We start from the raw sequence: 21,436 nt of genomic DNA, 5'->3' as shown, positions 1-21,436 counted from the left end.
AGAGCGGAATGTAACTTTTGTTTGCAAAACAACAAATGTACGACGTGCACTGAGGTTGTCTATAGTGTGCGAGACAGGTTTTTATTTGTCAAACATAGACCTGGTGTAAAGTGGAGCTAATACATTTTACTACTAGCCGTGATGAATACTTAGATCCTTGAAAAAGTTTCTTACGTCCATTTTGCATCCGTTCATGTTCTTATTCTGCAGTGCTGCATGCTTCAAAGCTGCACACCTGCAGGGCCGCAAGCAAGGTCGAAGAAAAAATGTGAACTGGATTTTGAGTGATGTGGGCATTTTCTATTTGAACAAGTGGAATGGATTGGATACCGACGCAGTAAAGGGACTCTCTACCTTACATCTGTTGTGTCCCTTGCTCCTGATGGGTGCTGGTTAGCGCTTTGCATGGCAGCTCCCTCCATCAGTGTGTGAATGTGTGTGTGAATGGGTAAATGTGGAAGTAGTGTCAAAGCGCTTTGAGTACCTTGAAGGTAGAAAAGCGCTATACAAGTACAACCCATTTATTTATTTATTAATACAACATACTTTCAAGGGTCATTGATCTGATCTGATATATATATGTGTATATATGTATGTATATATATTTATGTATGTCTATGTATGTATATATATGTATGTATGTGTATTTATATATATATATATATGTATATATATATATATATATATGTATATATATATATATATATATGTATGTATATATATATATATGTGTGTATGTATATATATATATATATATATGTGTGTATGTATATATATATATATATACACATTCATACATACAATGCGTGTGTGCGTGTGTTTTCCATGTTTGTGTTGACTTCCATTTCCTTTAGTTGATAGTCGAGGGAATTATAATCTGAGTAAAGTGACATTTGTAATAAAATTAAAAAATTCTAAGAAAATGTCATTTATTTTTATCGTGGTCCTTAATTTCGATAGGTCATAAGATTTAAATATATTAGTTATATCGACCGATGTAAAACACTTATATCAGTATACAGTTTAAAGTCATATTGCACAGTCCTAATTTTTATTTCATACCATTTGTGGAATACTCATTAGATTCTATTTAGGACTACAGTGTCCCTCTTGTTGCCACAGAGACGCTGCATTACCTGCCTAACTATTTTGAAATAACAGGCAACCATCCATTGATCTACCAACAATGACAGTTTTTTAATCAAGCGATTAACTAGCTTATTGACATTGTAAGTGTTTGGCACGCTGACATCCTCTCCCTGCTTTTTCTCCCCCACGTCTAGACACTACACAAGAGCAGTGCTCAGGGCGAGTGTTACGTGGTGGACTCGGAGGTCATCACCTCGGGCATCCCGTACCAGGACTACTTCTACACCGTGCACAGATACTGCCTCACCGCCATCAGCAAGCACAAGAGTCGACTCAGGTGCGTTTCTTTGTCTTCCCCTTCCGACATACTTGCCAACCTTGAGACCTCCGATTTCGGGAGGTGGGGGGTGTGGTTAAGAGGGGAGGAGTATATTTATATTATTCATATATTATATTTATAACATATTATATATACCAGCGCCCCCCGCGACCCCGAAAGGGAATAAGCGGTAGAAAATGGATGGATGGATATATATTATAATATTTATTATTATCATTGTTTATTGTGAGCGAACTGTGGTGCTGAATTTCCCCCAGGGATCAATAAAGTACACTCTATTCTATTCTATATTTACCGCTAGATTCACCAAGTCAAGTATTTCTAACAATAAACCCACATAAGAAACCAAGAATTCGTCCTCGATTATTCTACAGTTATAAAGTCATTGGGCAGACACGCTCTTTATACATGTCACCCAGGTCCACATGGAGCTGGAGGGGGCGTGGCCTCCAGCTCCGTCTGAATTTCGGGAGATTTTCGGGATAAAATTTGTCCCGGGAGGTTTTCGGGAGAGGCGCTGAATTTCGGGAGTCTCACGGAAAATCCGGGAGGGTTGGCAAGTATGCCTTCCGATGTTGTGGCGTTTTTCCTACACAGACTTACTGGTAGACTGACCAGAGGACAATGTTTTTATTTTCTGTGCACTTGGGTAACAAGAAGGTGTTGTGATACAACTTTTTTTAATATTTGAGTGTGAATTTTGCCCACCTTACAATTTCATCCGATTCCCGGGGTGACGATTCAATTCAGAATCAATTGTCTATTATTTTGTGTAATGATTATGAAACTTTTTTAAAACAATAACAGGTTAGAAAAGCTCATTCTGGTTGCATGGAGATGAATGAAAAATGTATTTTAAAAAAAATAGATTCCTAAAAATATAGTGTAAAAATATTTTGTTGTCAATTTTTTGAAAGTATGAATTGATTTAGAATCGAGATGAATAAGATTCACAAGTCAGATGTGAATTAATTTTTTTGTGCACACCAATTGGCCGATACTAACCGTTTGGAGTGGACCTATTATGCAAAACCAGCTTTTCTTACCTTTTAGTCCGTGCTTTTGTGTATTTGGGATCTGCATAAGTCCTGAAAATGTCAAACCATGGAGGCATGGTGGAGATATTTATAAAACAATCTTGCATTTCATTGTGCTTTCCCCCCCAACTAGCCGTTATAAATTTACCCAAAAAGCTTTGCGTGAATTAGAAATTGTAGTCCGACGTTGTAGTCAATATGTCACATATTTTTCTCCAACATCTTGTTGAGGGGCAGACTGGCTCGTACATGCACATGCAGCTGTTGCCGTTTTTTAATACATCAATCAATCAATCAAAGTTTACTTATATAGCCCTAAATCACGAGTGTCTCAAAGGGCTGCACAAGCCACGACGACATCCTCGGCTCAGATCCCACATCAGGGCAAGAAAAAACTCAACACAATGGCATGACAATGAGAAACCTTGGAGGGGACCGCAGATGTGGGGACCCCCGCCCTTTACAAAATAGCGTATAGTTGTAACTTACCTTATTTTTCGGACTATTTTTCCATATGTTAGCCGCATCTGACTAGGTTGCAGATGTATATGTTGTGATATTAGTTATTTACGCAGAAATATTTTTTAAATGTGTATTTACATACCTTAATTGTTTCCTAATGGTGTTTGTAACACAGCAGTATAACGGCTGATCAAACAAAACACAAGTCATCGTCATGGACACACTCGCTGCGGAAGTTAGCTCTCCAATCAGCTAAACAGACTCAACAACTCCACAGTGACATTTTGGTGAATTTACTGAGGAATTTATGAAACCGAAACAATTAAAAAAGAATGCCAATGTAAGTTAATAATATTTACAAAGACACTCAAACATGTTAGCTTATTAGCTAAATCTAATGATGCTAAATTGATTACATTACAATTGCACATACAAATATGCATGACAAAACTCCAACAGACACCACACATGGGATGGTATAGTAAGTAAGAATTGTTTGTTATATTGGAAAATTACAAACTTTGCTTGAAATTTTCGAGTAGTAGTAACGCTATGGACTGCTAGAATACTGAACAGCACTTGTACTTTCAGTTGAAACTTTCTTTTAGACAGAAGGGCAGAGCAGCACATGCAGTGAGCGAACTCTTCCAAAAGGTGGCGCCATTGCACAAACAATCACACCATTTTTCAGTGTATCTGCTTGTTTTTGTTTTGTTTTTTTAGCTATTTTCCTTATGACCGTCACCGTAGAAAAATCCATAAACTAGCCGCACCGTTTTGTAAGCTGCATGGTTCAAAGCATAGGAAAAAAGTAGCATCTTATAGTCTGGAATTTACGGCATGCTATACCAAGACTAGGAACATTAGGATAATGCCAAAAAGACATGGAACAGCCGCTTTACATCGGGGGTGTCCAAATCTTTTGACTTGGGGGTCGTATTTGGCTAAAAACATTGCGTGCCTTTCTGTGTACTTATTATATTAATAAGATGGATGTATAATTAATATAATTGGATTTTAAGAGTATGTGAAAGTTTGACTCCTTCCTTGTTTAAAGTTTTCTAATCAATCAGAAATTTCAATCACCTAAAAAGCACCAAACATGGATAAGTGCGGTATAGCTCGGTTGGTAGAGCGGCCGTGCCAGCAACTTGAGGGTTGCAGGTTCGATCCCCGCTACCGCCATCCTAGTCACTGCCGTTGTGTCCTTGGGCAAGACACTTTGCCCACCTGCTCCCAGTGCCACCCACACTGGTTTAAATGTAACTTAGATATTGAGTTTCACTATGTAAAGCGCTTTGAATCACTAGAGAAAAAGCGCTATATAAGTATCATTCACAAGTGTGGAGAGAGTGTTTTGCATTTTTCCCCTCATGCGTTGTAATTAATTTCTATGGGTGTATATCAATATATCTACAATGTTCAGTGTTCAGGTTATGTGTGACCATTTGAACATTTATCTTAATTGCATTTATTTTTTTATTTTTTATGTACTGTTACTAGGGAAGGTTGTTTGGATTGTGTCATACAAGTAAATGCTGTGCTATAGCGCCTTGCATGGCAGCTCCCTCCATCAGTGTGTGAATATGTGTGTGAATGGGTAAATGTGGAAGTAGTGTCAAAGCGCTTTGAGTACCTTGAAGGTAGAAAAGCGCTATACAAGTACAACCCACTTATTTATTTATTAATACAACATACTTTCAAGGGTCATTGATCTGATTTACTCACATTGTCCACAAAATGGGAGCAAAAATGTAACATTCAGAAACCGCCTGGTATTTAAGATTAATTAGAAAGCACTCTGCAGCGCGATGCTTTATTGAACTCATGACGTCTCGTGGGACAAATTGAAAAGGCCCGCGGGCTGTAGTTTGAACACCCCTGCTTTACATCATTAGCAGAGTAAGTGGTTAGCAATGGCCTTATTTTGGTCACAAAGCAACCCTCTGGAATGTTGTAAACGTCTGTCTTCCAGAGTGTCCTCAGACATCTGCTATCGGAAGCAGCCGTGGAGTCTGGTCAAAGCGCTGATTGAGAAGAACACCTGGAGCGGCATCGAGGAGTACTACCGCCACATGGGTGAGTCGCAGGCCTGCCCTCACTGAACACACGCATCCTCGCCGCACATCTCTTGACGACCAAACCCGACCACTTCTATCCGCAGAGAGCGAGGTGTGCAAGCTGGAGACGCTGTTGCAGACCGAGGTCACCGTGGTGACCACCGGCGGCGCCACCAGTGCCGCCGAAACCGCCAGGTCCCCGCCGGCCCTGCGTCGACGTAAAAGGAACTGCTCCCGCCGGCAGGGAGAGCGGGAGAGAGATGGGGAAGGCATGGGCGCCTCAGACCGAGGCGACAGAGGAGTTGGTGATGACCGAGACCTCAGACAAGCTGGTCAGTGAGCGAGGAGGACACTTTTCTAAAGCTTTTACTGGAGACAAACTACGGCGAACTATTTTTCGCAGGTGCTCAGTATATGAAGCTGGGAGAGCGTGCTCGCGGTGGAGCACAGAACAGTATATCCACTATCCTGCTGATCGTCAGCTTCATGTAAGTCACCTTTTTTTTTCTCCTCCTGGCTCTCCTCTGCCTACTTTCTTCTTCTTTCTTTGAATGAGGCGTGTGTCTTATTTACCCAACAGGATAGCAGTGTTTTGATATAAAACAAGGACAGACAAAAACGCACCCCTCTTGTCCTCGTAAAGATCGCTTATGGCAGGGGTGTCAAACTCAAATACAGAGTGGGCCAAAATTTTGAACTGAACAAAGCTACGGGCCAAGGTTGAACAAATTAACCTTTTAATAGGGACATAAACAAGTTTTGCATTGAATATTGAACAAGCGAGACTTATATCACTTTATAGTGACATGCAAAATCGAGTTTCAAATAATACTAATAATTTAAAAATAGCAATGGCATATCAAATCAAATTTAAATAGAAATTGAAAGCCTCTTTTCTATTTGCAGCCTTTTCAGGTAAATATCAAAATAAACTTTTCCCACAGGCTAATAATATTTTTTTATATTGTAGCGTCCAGGAAGAGGTAGTACTGCAAGGGGTTCTGTGTATTTGTTCTGTTGTGTTTGTGTTGTGTTACAGTGCGGATGTTTTCCCGAAATTTGCTTGTCATTCTCGTTTAGTGTTGGTTCACAGTGTGGCGCATATTTGTAACAGTCTTAAAGTTGTTTATACGGCCACCCTCAGTGTGACCTGTATGGCTGTTGATCAAGCTTGCATTGCATTAGCGTGTGTGTGTGTAAACGCCACATATATCATGTGACTAGGCTGGCACGCTGTTTCTATGTAGAAAAAGCGGACGTGGCGAAAGGTTTTAGAGGACGCTTGAGGCAGTGCCTTTAAGGCACGCCCCCAATATTGTTGTCCAGGTGGGAATCGGGAGAAATTTAGGAGAATGGTTGCCCCCTGTGATTTTCGTGAGGGGCACTGAAATTTGGAAAATCGGTGGGGGGGGGGGTTCGCAAGTATGTGTATTAGCGGTGAATGCGGTGTTACAGCGACACCGCCGCTGTATAATACCGGCGGACCAGCTTTAATGTTTATTTGATATTGCCTCAAGGGCCAAATGAAAATACACGGCGGGCCAAATTTGGCCCGCGGGCCAGAGTTTGACACCCATGGCTTATGGCATCAAACCTTCCTTCACTAGAAAATTATTATGAAACAATATTGGTGTATGAATAATAAAATATGTCAAACACTTGGCAAGGAAGTAGGTTAAAGTCCCACTGAAACCCACTACTACCGACCACGCAGTCTGATAGTTTATACATCAATGATGAAATATTAACATTGCAACACATGCCAATACGGCCGGTTTAGTTGACTAAAATACAATATTAAATTTCCCGCGGAGTTTCTTGTTGAAAACATCGCGGAATGATGACGCGTGCGCGTGACGTCTCGGGTTGGAGGGGACATATTAGCCCAGCACCACACACGGCTAAAAGTAGTCTGTCTTCATCGCATAATTACACAGTAATTTGGACATCTGTGTTGCTGAATCTTTTGCAATTTGTTCAATTAATAATGGAGACTATAAAGAAGAATGCTGTTGGTGGAAAGCGGTGGATTGCAGCTGCCTTTAGCACCGAAACACAGCCTGTGTTTCTTTGTTTGTTGTGAAGCTTTAACACAGAGCGGTCAAGCAAACATGTTTCTCTACGTCAACCAGCAAGTTTTTGGATGGGAAAATTGTGATATTAAGTCGGCTCTTACCGGAGACTTCAGCGGATTATGCGACTTCCTACTGCAGTTCAAAAAGGCAGCTGTGATCTTGGCTCCTGCATTGGCTTCTCTGAGAGACACTGGCGTTCACCGCAGCCATCCGACTTTCAGGCATCACTTTACAATCTCACTAAAACACTATTAAAACAATAAGCAGATAAGGGATCTTCCAGAATTATCCTAGTAAATGTGTCTAATACATCTGAAATGGTCCCACTGCTGCCGCCTGGAGCCGTCGCTTTTTCTTTTTTTTGTTTTTTTGTGCTTCACTCTAACTTTCCTCATCCACGAATCTTTAATCCTCGCTCAAATTAATGGAGAAATTGTCGCTTTCTCGGTCCAAATCGCTCTCGCTGCTGGTGGCCATGATTGTAAACAATGTGAGGATGTGAGGAGCCCTACAATCAGTGACGTCACACGCACATCGTCTGCTACTTCCGGTAAAGGCAAGGTTTTTTATTAGCGACCAAAAGTTGCGAAATTTATCGTCGATGTTCTCTACTAAATCCTTTCAGCAAAAATATGGCAATATCGCAAAAATGATCAAGTATGACACATAGAATGGACCTGCTATCCTCATTTAAATAAGAAAATCTCATATCAGTAGGCCTCTAAGGTAATATACTGGCTTTGAAAAATACCTGTATTTATATTTTTCATGGACATTATGGCGCGGCCTGGTAACATTGCTGGTAATATGAACCGAGGCGCATGTGAGTCAACACACACACAAAGCAGTTACAAGCGTAAACAGTGTGGAGACAGAAGAGGGAAAATGGACCTATTTTGTCTTCAAAATTAACAACAAAGTTGAACCTTTAAAGGGGAACATTATCACAATTTCTGAATGGTTAAAACCAATAAAAATCAGTTCCCAGTGGCTTATTTTATTTTTTGAAGTTTTTCTCAAAATTTTACCCATCACGCAACATCCCGAAAAACGGCTTCAAAGTGCCTGATTTACACCATCGCTATATCCACCCGTCTATTGTCCTGCGACGTCACTGCGTGAAGCCACCAAAAACAAACATGGCGGATAGCACAGATAGGTGTAGCATAGTAGCTCGGATTCAGACTCGGATTTCAGCTCCGTAAGCGATTCAACAGATTACGCATGTATTGAAACGGATAGTTGGAGTATGGAGGCAGGTACCGAAAACGAAATTAAATAAGAAACAGAAGATTTTGAGCCATACCACGACAGACAGCGGCACGGGAGGAAGCGCGGACGAATTCGGAGATCGCCTTCCAACCAACGATTTGTATGTGTTTGTTTGACACCAAATGTGGGTGGAGGGAACGGCTGGATGCAAATAGAGCTACAAATGAGGCATGATGATGCAATATGTACATACAGCTAGCCTAAATAGCATGTTAGCATCAATTAGCTTGCAGTCATGCCGTGACGAAATATGTCTGATTAGCACTCCACATAAGTCAATAACATCAACAAAACTCACCTTTGTGATTTCGTTGACTTTATTGTTGGAAATGCATCTGCTTTGAGTGTCGCAGGATATCCACACATTCTTGCCATCTCTGTGCCATCTCTGTCGTAGCATAGCTGTCGTCGGTAAAGTGTGCAGAATAAACGAGGGACTTTCGCATCTTTTGACCACGTCCGACAGGCGAGCAATTGAAAGGCGTTTAAATCGCCAAATTCACCCTTTTAGAGTTTGGAAATAGGTTAAAAAACATATGGTCTTTTTTCGCACCATCAAGGTATATATTGACGCTTACATAGGTCTGGTGATAATGTTCCCCTTTAAGAGCGGTGTTTCAAAAATATAGTTAACCAGAGGCTAACATCCGTCCACGGTGTTTTAGCTACTTCTAAATTGCCAATTCTCGCCTCCATGGCGGCAAATAAACTTGCTGTCTTTCATTTGAGGAATAGCTAAAAATGCTTCACTCCACACCATAGGAAGATACATTAGCTAACCGCGAACAGAAAGCTAGCAATCCTGAATGTAAACAGTTGGGTTTATCTATCCAAATATTGATTGTAATGAGACCAAGTACAAGAGCTATATATGTAGTCAATACAAGTGATTTTGTTATTGTTTATAAAGTCAGGAAATATGTCCCTGGACACAGAAGAACTCAAAATATTTCCAATGTATGTAACTACTAGATATTGGATTGTACCCGAATTTGTAGTATCAGCCAAAAGGTATTAAAGTATCAAAGAAGAGAAGAATAAGGGATTATTACATTTGAACAGAAGCGTAAATAGAACGTGTTAAAACAGAAAGTACGCAGATAGTATCAGTAAATGTACAAGTTGATTAATAATTTTGACAAAATAATAGAATGAGAAATGACACAATATGTTACTGCATATGTCAGCAGACAATTAAGTGCCTTTGTTTGCCTACTTACTACTATAAGACAATTTGTCTAATATGTTCAAACATTCTTCTTTGATTGCAATAAGAAACATATGTTTAAATTAACATCAGGAATTTCCCTTTTATTTGAAAATTCTTGAAATCCATTTTGCTACCAGTACCAAAATATTGGTATGGGGACAACCCTACAAGAAAGCAATTTTTTCATGGATTGTTGTGTGCCGGCTTCTTTCTGCGTGTTGCTATGGTTCTGCTTTGTAAACGCTCAGCCTCATGATGCCATTCTTATGTTCTCTTTCTCCTTTTGCAACACGTTCTACATGTGTGTAGGATCTGTATCAGGTACTGTACAACACTCCTACTTCCTCTGCCTGCAAGCACACACACACGCCACTATAAAACATCCTATTAAGTGTCACTGCTTCAGACCGCCACCTAAAAGCTGTGATATTTCCCGTAACAAAGCCCCACTGTCATGTGACACAACCCAATATGTTTGTGACCCTCATGTGTCAGCCATCGCATTAAAAAAGCCCAGTTTCCACCAAGTACCTCACAAGTACACGCATTTGTTACCTGAAATACATCAGGCAAGGTTGTATTTTTGCCTCATTCCTGTGAGAATCCTGCGTGTGACCGAACCATTAAGGAGTAGGACTGTCCAGGACGAGCTGCAGTGTGCTCAAACAACCACCAAGCAGCATCTGTGAGAAGATAATACTTTATCATCTCTTTTGGATTTATCGGTTCGGTAATGCATTTTTTACTGACGCTTTGAGGGATGAGGCAAAAAGCAGTTATAGTCCTTTCCGCGTTGCCATATATATATATTTGTTTCACACAAACGATAATTCTAATGTTATGTGTAGCCTACATTAGCCGTCAACAGTTGGGACGCACTTTTTGAGCCCATAATTTGAGGAACCATGTGTCCTTTCAGTGGACAACACACACTCTTGTTTGCTCTACAGCAGTGGTTCTCAACCTTTTTTCAGTGATGTACCCCCTGTGAACATTTTTTTAATTCAAGTACCCTTTAATCAGAGCAAAGCATTTTTGGTTGAAAAAAAGAGATAAAGAAGTAAAATACAGTCATCAGTTTCTGATTTATTAAATTGTATAACAGTGCAAAACATTGCTAATTTGTAGTGTTCTTTCTTGAACTATTTGGGGAAAAAAGATATCAAAATAACTAAAAACTTGTTGAAAAATAAACAGGTGATTCAATTATGAATAAAGATTTCTACACATAAAAGTAATCATCAACTTAAAGTGCCCTCTTTGGGGATTGTAAAAGAGATCCATCTGGATTCATGAACTTAATTCTAAACATTTCTTCACAAAAAAATAAATCTTTAACATCAATATTTATGGAACATGTCCATAAAAAAGATCTAGCTGTCAAAACTGAATATTGCATTGTTGTATTTTTTTTCACAGTTTGTGAACTTAAATTCATATTTTGTTGAAGTATCATTCAATAAATATATTTATAAAGGATTTTTGAATTGTTGCTATTTTTAGAATATTTTAAAAAAATCTCACGTACCCCTTGGCATACCTTCAAGTACCCCCAGGGGTACACATACTCTCATTTGAGAACCACTGCTCTACAGGACTGCAATCTATTTGTGGGGGTTGGTTTCAGGAGGAGGAGGGTTGTCATTGTCTAATTTGCATAACTGGCCATGACGCCTTTGAGGATGCAGGATTTCCCTCGGATTGCCAACATACCTGTGGCAATGGGGGCTTGGTCAACATGACGTCATACAATTTGCATAAAAATAATCTGATATGATGCATATTTTATTCAAAAAAGCTAAAATATTTTATAAATACATTTAAAAACTAATCTGTGTTAATAATAATTAGTATTACCACTTGTTTTAATCGCTTTGCATTTTTGAATTGCTGCTGCTTGTTGTACAATGTACTTTGTTGAGAGTTTTTCAAGTTTCTAGAGACTTCTTCAAACCTTTTAGTGACTTTTTCTTTATTACAAAGGACTAGTAAGAAATCTAGCATCTCTTTCTGGTGTTATCGGACACTGTACTTGTGTTTTTATATATATAATCTGCTGCCTCTGCTCCACACAATGCTGTGTATTAGTTACATCATCACAACATCTGGTTTTTGCTCTATTTTCGGTGCAGCACTAATTAATATATATACTGTATTTTCCTGACTATGGGGCGTACCAGTATTTAACCCACACCCACAAAATTTCAGGTGTGGGGGAATAGTTTTCTATATATTAGACGCACCGGACTATAAGCCGCGGATAAATACGTTGTGAAATGAGTTATTTACACAGAGATTCTGTAAATGTATATTTACATACCTTAATTGTGTCTGTAACACGGCAAACAAAACATATGTCATCGTCATGGGCCCACCAGGTGCTTAAGATAGCTCTCCTATCAACTAAACACACTCAATAACTCCACGGTGATGTGTTGGTGAATTTCCTGAAGAATTTGTGAAACTGAAACAATACAAAAAGAATGGCATTGTAGGTTAATAATACGAACACAAACACTTGTAAACGTGTTAGCATATTAGCTAATGCTAATGACGCTAGCTTGATTTCATTACATGAAAACACTCCTACAGACATCCCACATGGGACGGTTCAGTAAGTAAGAATTGTTTCAGTCATATTGTATAACTCACAAACGTTGCTTGGCGTGATGAATGCAGAATCCATACGAGCAAGAACGCTATGGACGGCTCTAAAACGGAACGGCACTTGTACCTCCAGTTCAAAGTTTTAAACAACAGTGGGTTCCCTCCGGGTACTCCGGCTTCCTCCCACCTCCAAAGACATGCACCTGGGGATAAGTTGATTGGCAACACTAAATTGGCCCTAGTGTGTGAATGTGAGTGTGAATGTGGTCTGTCTATCTGTGTTGGCCCTGCGATGAGGTGGCGACTTGTCCAGGCTGTACCCCGCCTTCTGCCCGATTGTAGCTGAGATAGGCGCCAGCGCCCCCCCGCGACCCCGAAAGGGAATAAGCGGTAGAAAATGGATGGATGGATGGATGGAATTCACTTTCACCCAACAGCACCTGCAGTGAGCGTACATGTCCAAAAGATGGCGCCGTAGCAAAAACAGAATAACACACTAAGTGTCTTTGCATGTGTTTAATGAGAACTATTTCCATTATGGCTGTCAGCGAATAAAAATCTGTTTTATAAGCTGCAGGATTCAAAGTGCAGGAAAAAAAGTAGCGGCTTATAGTCCGCAATTTACAGTCGAACCCACCCCCCCAGTTTTATTACACTATATATTTATATGACTTAAATTTATTTTCATGTGAAAAAAAAGTCATTTTAGTTTACCATGACGGGGCGCCATGATCGATTACATGCAGGGCTAACCCTCGGATAGTTGTGAATGGTACCAAAAGGAGTTATCAATATCAAATCCCCTCTTGTAACCCTTCAGTGTGCAACAGTGGTAGCTAATAGGCAGAGCTAGACACCTCGCAGTGTGCTGATTGGTCACTTACTGAAAGAGTAAAAAAACGATGCCCTCCATTGTTGTCCTTTTGTTGACGGTGTGGGTTTCTTCCTCTCGGTTGAGTTGGTTGTGACCACGGTATGATGTCAGAACTACTTGCTGGAATCTTGGCCTTAAATGCTGTTGTGAAAGGTGTTGACACGTGTATGTGTTCTCAGTCTGGTGGTGCTGGTGGCGCTCAACATGCTGCTCTTCTACAAGCTTTACGCCCTGGAGCGAGCGGCCCATACACTGGAGACATGGCACTCCTACTCCCTAACAGACAGGTAAGCATCAGATACTACTAAACCTTGTGGTGGGGTCTAAAGCAATAGTTCTTAACCATAAGCGCCCCCTAGAGGACCACCAAAAAATATCTGTTTCTCAGTTGTGGTCCGTATGGGCCGCTCGGTACTCAGTTGTAATGCACTTTTCCACCACTTGTGGCAGTAATGACAATATCAAACAAACTGAAGAAATTATAGAGAATGTTTTAGCTGCAAAAATTAGGACTGATTAGGTTTGTTTTTTCATTTGGTCCTAAATTTGACAGTGTCTTGCGTATTTTGATTGATTGAAACTTTTATCAGTAGATTGCACAGTTCAGTACATATTCCGTACAATTGACCACTAAATAGTAACACCCCAAAAAGTTTTTCAACTTGTTTAAGTCGGGGTCCACGTTAATCAATTCATGGTACAAATATATACTATCAGCATAATACAGTCATCACACAGATTAATTATCATAGTATATACATTGAATTACTTACATTGTTTACAATCATATAGAGAGCACTGTTATATAAGCCGCACACACTTAATTTTAGGGAAAAATATTTTTCCATATACCGTATTTCCTTGAATTGCCACAGGGCATATAGTATGCGCCTGCCTTGAATTACTGCCGGGTCACACTCGCTTCCCAAAATAATTAGCGCATGCTTAGTATTACCGCCGGGGGCCAAACTCGTGACGTCACGAGTGACACTTCCCCTGTCATCATTTTCAAAATGGAGGAGGCTGATTTCAATACCGGTAATTTGAAATCGCATGAAGGGAAGAAGATTAAGAGCTATTCAGTAGTATTTAAGGTCCAAGCTTACATCACACTCAATTTTTTTACTGCATACCTTTGGTAAGTGCCGCAGTGAGATGAGGTTTTAAAATAATTAGCGCATGCTTACTTTTACCGCATGCCTTTGGTAAGCGCAGGAGTGAGAAGAGGTTTTAAATTAATTAGCGCCCCGGCGGCAATTCAAGGAAATACGGTATGTTGTGAAATTAGTTATTTACACAGACATTTTTGGGAAATGTTTATATACAAACCTTAATTGTTTCCAAACAGTGTCTGTAACACGGCAAATAAACAGCTGATCAAACATAACTGAAGTCATCGTCATGGGCCCGCTTGCTGCGGAAGCTAGCTCTCCAATCAGCTCAACAGACTCAATAGCTCCACAAGTAACGTTTTAGGTGAAATTACTGAGGAATTTGTGAAACTAAAACAACACAAAAAGAATGCCATTGTAAGTTAATAATACTAACACAGACACTCGTAAACGCTGCTAGCTGGATTACATTACAATAGTGTGTACAAATATGCATGAAAACTCTCCTATTGAAATCACACATGGGAGAATTGTTTTAGTTATATTGTAAAACTTACAAACGTAGACTGAACTTCTACTTCAAGTTGCAAGTAGAAGTGTGTTTGCTTTGTTTGTTGTTGTTTTTTAACTATTTGCTTTATGGCCGTAAATCCATTAATTAGCCACACCGTTTTATAACCCACAGGGTTCAAACTGTAGGAACAAAGTAACGACTTATATTCTGGAATGTACAGTATTTCTACTATCATTATTTATTATTATATTAGTTAGTATTTATTAATTTTAGCACTGCATAATTGTATGTCTATTCATGTTTCATCAGTTGTCATAACTCATGATCAGTCCCTCAAAGTAGACGCACACACCTGCAGATCACAGACTACAATGATGAGCAGCAACAAAAAGTTCAATATTTTGCGGTCCCATATAATGCGACCTTGACTCGGACTCGGGTTGGGATGTATAAAATAGTCAGGAAGTGTCATGAATACAAAGAATTATGGGTATTTGTTGTGTTGCGTTTATGTTGTGTTACTGTGAGGATGTTCTCCCGAAATGTGTTTGTCGTTCTTAATTGGTGTGGCTTCACAGCGTGGCGCATATTACTAAGAGTGTTAAAATTGTTTATATCACAACCATTAGTGTACTCTGTGTCACCCAGTATGCCTTGCAGTCGTGTGCGTGTTGCCGCGGAAGTCACACACAACATGATGCTGGACTGACAAGCAGATCGTGTGTGGTGTAGAAGGCGACAAAGCCATTGTATTTATAGCACGCACTAATATTTAATATCTGGGTGACTGCTGGCAGTCATTCGATAGAATAATAGCGTCTCATATTGACTTCTTCGCTTATGACACGGGTCTTAAATGGCTCTTTAAATGGCAAAGGATACCGATCCCAGAACCATGTATATCAAATGTCTCCGGATGGTTCAACCGCCACCCGCCCGGATCTAATTAAAATCTATATTTTCATCATGTCAACCAAAAATGCGCAATTACAAAAAAAAAAGTATATCCCAAAAAACATTCACTGGGTGCCATGCAGACTTTTTTTTCCAAGCCTTGAGCCCTCCCCCGCACTGATGATGTTACGTAACACCTGTGTTCAATCCACCGTAGCAAGTGTGACGTGAACGTCGTCCTATGTGTGGCGGAATTTGACGTGGTTTCTCCGCTTTCTCTTCCCCCCCGCCACCAGTCCTCTGCCGCAGACGGCAGGCGAGTGGGCTCAGGTGCTGCAGCTGCAGAGACAATTCCACCAGGCGCAGCTCAGCAAGTGGCAGCAGATCCTGCAGTCGTCCGTGGCTCTTCTTGACCAGGCGAGTGCTTCACCCTCCTTGGCGACATGCGTCAATGTATGGAAATCACTGTGCCCCAAATCAGGCATCCCACGATGAACATGACATGTACAAACCCCGTTTCCATATGAGTTGGGAAATTGTGTTTTAGATGTAAATATAAACGGAATACAATGATTTGCAAATCATTTTCAACCCATATTCAGTTGAATATGCTACAAAGACAATATATTTGATGCTCAAACTGATACCAATTTTTTTTTTTAAATAATCATTAACTTTAGAATTTGATGCCAGCAACACGTGACGAAGAAGTTGGGAAAGGTGGCAATAAATACTGATAAAGTTGAGGAATGCTCATCAAACACTTATATGGAACATCCCACAGGTGTCCAGGCTAATTGGGAATAGGTGGGTGCCATGATTGGGTATAAAAGCAGCTTCCATGAAATGCTAAGTAATTCACAAACAAGGATGGGGCGAGGGTCACCAATTTGTAAGCAAATTGTCGAACAGTTTTAGAACAACATTTCTCAACGAGCTATTGCAAGGAATTTAGGAATTTCACCATCTACGCTCCGTAGAATCATCAAAAAGTTCAGAGAATCTCGAGAAGTCACTGCACGTAAGCGATGATTTTACGGACTTTTGATCCCTCAGGCGGTACTGCATCAAAAACCGACATCATTGTGTAAAGGATATCACCACATGGGCTTAGTAACACTTCATAAAACCACTGTCAGTAACTACAGTTGGTCGCTACATCTGTAAGTGCAAGTTAAAATTCTACTATGCAAAGCCAAACCCCTTTATCAACAATATCCTGAAACGCCGCCGGCTTGGCTCACCTTAGACGGACTGATGCAAAGTGGAAAGGTGTTCTGTGGTCTGACGAGTCCACATTTCAAATTAAATTTGGAAACAGACGACGCGGTGTCCTCCGGAACATAGAGGGAAATAACCATCCGGATTGTTATAGGCACAAAGTTCAAAAGCCAGCATCTGTGATGGTATGGAGGGTGTATTAGTGCCCAAGGCATGGGTAACTTACACATCTGTGAAGGCACCATTAATGCTGAAAGGTCCATACAGGTTTTGGAGCAACATATGTTGTCATCTAAGCAACGTTATCATGGACGCCCCTGCTTATTTCAGCAAGACAAAATTACAACAGCGTGGCTTCGTAAAAAAAGAGTGTGGGTACTTTCCTGGTCCGCTTGCAGTCCAGTCCCGTCTCCCATGGAAAATGTGTGGCGCATTACGAAGCGTAAAATACGACAGCGGAGACCCCGGACTGTTGAACGACTGAAGCTCTACATAAAACAAGAATGGGAAAGAATTCCACTTTCAAAGCTTCAACAATTAGTTTCCTCAGTTCCCAAACGTTTATTGAGTGTTGTTAAAAGAAAAGGTGATGTAACACAGTGGTGAACATGTCCTTTCCCAACTACTTTGGCACGTGTTGCAGCCATGAAAAAAAAAAAAAAATTATGAGTTTGAACATCAAATATTTTGTCTTTGTAGTGCATTCAACTGAATATGGGTTGAAAAGGATTTGCAAATCCTTGTATTATGTTTATATTTACATCCAACACAATTTCCCAAATCATGTGGAAACGTGGTTTGTAATACAAAGTTTCATTTTATAATTGAACAAACTTTTAGCAGACACCATAAATGTAATATTACTAAGTTACTTACTGAGTCTGCTAAATATTTGACTTTTTACACACGTAACAATTAAATTTAACTTTGATTCAGAATTTGAGGTTGCCAATACGATTCAGGGACAATATACATTTTTTTTTAGAACGACCCGATCCGAAAAGATTGAGTGAGTTGAAATGGTTGTGGATTAGATATTAGATATTAGACACTGCAGGGAGTGTCATACACTATATTGCCAAACGTATATTTGGCCACCTGCTTTTACTCGCATATGAACTTGAAATGCCATCCCATGGAATTTACCAAAATGTGTTGTTATCCTGGAGCATTCAAAGTTCCTTTCATTGGAACTAAGGGGCCAAGCCCAACTCCTGAATGACAACCCCACGCCATAATTCCTCCTCCACCAAATTTTACACTTGGTACAATGCAGTCCGAAATGTAGCATTCTCCTGGCAACCTCCAAACCCAGACTCGTCCATCAGATTGCCAGATGGAAAAGCGGGACTCATTAGTCCAGAGAAAGCTTCTCCACTGCTCTACATACAGCCCAGTGGCGACATACTTTACACCACGCTTTGCATTGGACTTGGTGATGTATGCCTTTGTAGCAGCTGATCAGCCATGGAAACCCATTCCGTGAAGCTCTCTGCATACTGTACGTGGGCTAATTGGAAGGTCACATAAAGTATGGAGCTCTGTAGCAACTAACTGACTGTGCAGAAAGTCTTTGCACTATGCACTTCAGCTCAGAACAACAGCACACTTCCCCCCTTCACTATAACAGCGCTGTGCGCAACATCATGTCCTGTTCAAAAAAGTACCTCATGATGTACTTAAAACACAAATTTTATGCTTTGGCTTAAAATGTTGGTCAAAATTGTCCCAAAGATGTATTGCACCGATAAATGTGACCATTTTATTTGACACAAAAAGCACACACTCTATGGTGGTCAAATTAGTGTAAAAGGTGAAAAATACTGAAAAAATACTTTTAGTATTGTACTTGTTTACTCATTAGTAATGTGTATCTTTCTGTGTGGAGTTTGCATGTTCTCCCCGTGAATGCGTGGGTTCCCTCCGGGTACTCCGGCTTCCCCCCACTTCCAAAGACATGCACCTGGGGATAGGTAGATTGGCAACACTAAATTGGCCCTAGTGTGTGAATGTGAGTCTGAATGTTGTCTGTCTATCTGTGTTGGCCCTGCGATGAGGTGGCGACTTGTCCAGGGTGTACCCCGCCTTCCGCCCGATTGTAGCTGAGATAGGCGCCAGCACCCCCCGCGACCCCGAAAGGGAATAAGCGGTAGAAAATGGATGGATGGATAATGTATATCTCTAAATCAGGGGTCACCAACCTTTTTGAAACCAAGAGCTACTTCTTGGGTACTGATTAATGTGAAAGGCCACCAGTTTGATACACACTTTAATAAATTGCCAGAAATAGCCAATTTGCTCAATTTACCTTTAATAAATAAATCTATATATATATATATAAAAAATTGGTTTTTCTGTCTGTCATTCCGTCGTACAGTTTTTTTCCTTTTACGGAAGGTTTTTTGTAGAGAATAAATGATGAAAAAACACTTAATAGAACGGTTTAAAAGAGGAGAAAAAAGGAAAAAAAGGAAAATTTACATTTTAAACATAGTTCATCTTCAATTTTGACTTTTTAAAATTCAAAATTCAACTGAAAAAAAGAAGAGAAAAACTAGCCAATGCAAATCTTTTTGAACAAATTAAAAAAATAATTTATGAAACATCATTAGTAATTTTTCCTGATTAAGATTAATTTTACAATTTTGATGACATGTTTTAAATAGGTTAAAATCCAATCTGCTCTTTGTTAGAATATATAACAAATTGAACCAAGCTATATTTCTAACAAAGACAAATCATTATTTCTTCTAGATTTTCCAGAACAAAAATTTTAAAAGAAATTCACAAGACGTTTAAATAAGTATTAAATTTGATTCTAAAGATTTTCTAGCTTTGCCAGAATATTTTTTTTATTTATTTTAATCATAATAAGCTTGAAGAAATATTTCACAAATATTTTTTGTCGAAAAAACAGAAGCAAAAATGAAGAATTAAATCAAAATGTATTTATTATTCTTTACAACAAAAAAAATAAATAACTTGAACATTGACTTAAGTTGTCAGGAAAGAAGAGGAAGGAATTTAAAAGGCAAAAAGGTATATGTGTTTAAAAATCCTAAAAGCACATTTAAGGTTGTATTTTTTCTCTAAAATTGTCTTTCTGAAATAAATGAATCGATTTAATCAATTAAATTAATTTATTTAAACGAGTGAAGACCAAGTCTTTTGAATATTTTCTTGGATTTTCAAATTCTATTTGAGTTTTGTCTCTTTTAAAATTAAAAATGTCGAGCAAAGCAAGACCAGCTTGCTAGTAAATAAAAATGGTTTTAAAATAGAGGCAGCTCACTGGTAAGTGCTGCTATTTGAGCTATTTTTAGAACAGGCCAGCGGGCGACTCATCTGGTCCTTACGGGCTACCTGGTGCCCGCGGGCACAGCGTTGGTGACCCCTGCTCTATATAAATACTAGATAAATATTTGTGTTTTCAATTGAATGAATAATTGTGATTATTATTTTTGCCGTTTTATTGCGTGATTTTTATGTCTTCCAACTTCCTTTTTTTTTTTTTTGCCAGATGAAGCAGTCGCTCGAAAAACTGCACCAAGGCATCGCGGTCCCGGGAGTCCAGCAGGACCCGGACCCAATCCCGGAGACCCCAACGGATACCTGAGCCCCTACCCCGCTCCCATGGTACTGCCCCGCCCACTCTCACCGTTGCCAGGGAACAACAGAACATGACCCACAAGCACCCTCACCTGTTAGACTTGAAGCCACGCCCCCCGAGTGGTCAATCAGCAATAATCTTAGAGAGGGGCGGGGCCATATGAGCATGTCCTTTTTTGGATGCCACGTTTCAGCGAAGAAGGACGGCTCCGCCTCCTCCTCTTCCTCCTTTCAGACATACGCCTCCTCTTCCCAAGGCTGTTTTCTTGTTTTATATAATAATAATAATCGTAATAATGAAGAAGAAGTTAGTTATTGTGGACCACTTGCAGTATTTATTCTAACCTTTTGACCTGACGTCTCGTCCTCACTTGCTGTCAATCACGTTGGACCAAAAGGCGGAGCTGCTGGAGGACGACGCCCACAATACGGACTCTTCTTGAATGTTTGACGGGTGGAATATCCAAACAATGTTGGTGCGTGTGTGATCACAAGGAGTCCGCGTTACATTTCAGATGTTGCATTTTCTTAATGTTTGCCAAACTTGAAGGACCAACCGGAAAATTCCGTGACAGAAAAAAAAAAGGGAATGTATTTTCATCCTGTTACTTTGTTTTGTTTAGTTTTTTTTTTTTTTAAGAAAAAAATCTCAATATTTTTCCCTGTCTTTACAATCCCTTTGCCCCGCCCCCCATGTTGCTTGGTCACGCCCACTCCTGGCTCCCAATCACGTGGTCTCTTCACCCCCACCGCCCTCCTTGGTTTCACCTGCTTGCTGCGGCCCTGCTGTGCGCGGCCCAGCAACATGTCCGTGTTATTTATTATGAAGGGGCGGAGACTGTGACGTAGGGAAAGGGGGCGGAGTCCAGAATGTTAACTGTGAACACGTGATTGTGCACGCGGAGAGAAATGGGGGGGGAAAAAAAAAAAAAAACGTACAAAAAAAATGTCCTTGCTTGTCTTTTTGTGTTTGCTGAGGAGTCAACATCAGGAATTTAGCAGTGAAAAAAATTCGAAATATTTATAAATAAAGCAATATTTAATAATTTCAATGAAATAA

At 39.9% G+C, this 21,436-nt stretch overlaps 1 protein-coding gene across 6 annotated transcripts in view; it reads left to right on the top strand.

Annotated features, from left to right (window-relative positions):
- The window catches only part of gramd1a (GRAM domain containing 1A), a 121,501-nt gene extending 100,065 nt beyond the window's left edge, over positions 1-21,436 (top strand). For all 6 annotated transcript variants that reach the window (XM_061881911.1, XM_061881910.1, XM_061881912.1 and 3 more), the window contains 7 exons: positions 1,284-1,426; positions 4,904-5,007; positions 5,093-5,320; positions 5,392-5,476; positions 13,206-13,313; positions 15,843-15,963; positions 20,288-21,436. In XM_061881911.1, the coding sequence (XP_061737895.1) occupies positions 1,284-1,426; positions 4,904-5,007; positions 5,093-5,320; positions 5,392-5,476; positions 13,206-13,313; positions 15,843-15,963; positions 20,288-20,383 (885 nt within the window). In that variant the 3' untranslated portion in view covers positions 20,384-21,436. The remainder of the gene's footprint in view (positions 1-1,283; positions 1,427-4,903; positions 5,008-5,092; positions 5,321-5,391; positions 5,477-13,205; positions 13,314-15,842; positions 15,964-20,287) is intronic.

Source organism: Nerophis ophidion, linkage group LG21 (genome assembly GCF_033978795.1).
Source record: "Nerophis ophidion isolate RoL-2023_Sa linkage group LG21, RoL_Noph_v1.0, whole genome shotgun sequence".
In the NCBI taxonomy this organism is placed as follows: domain Eukaryota; kingdom Metazoa; phylum Chordata; class Actinopteri; order Syngnathiformes; family Syngnathidae; genus Nerophis; species Nerophis ophidion.
This window is presented reverse-complemented; position numbering and strand designations above follow the sequence as displayed.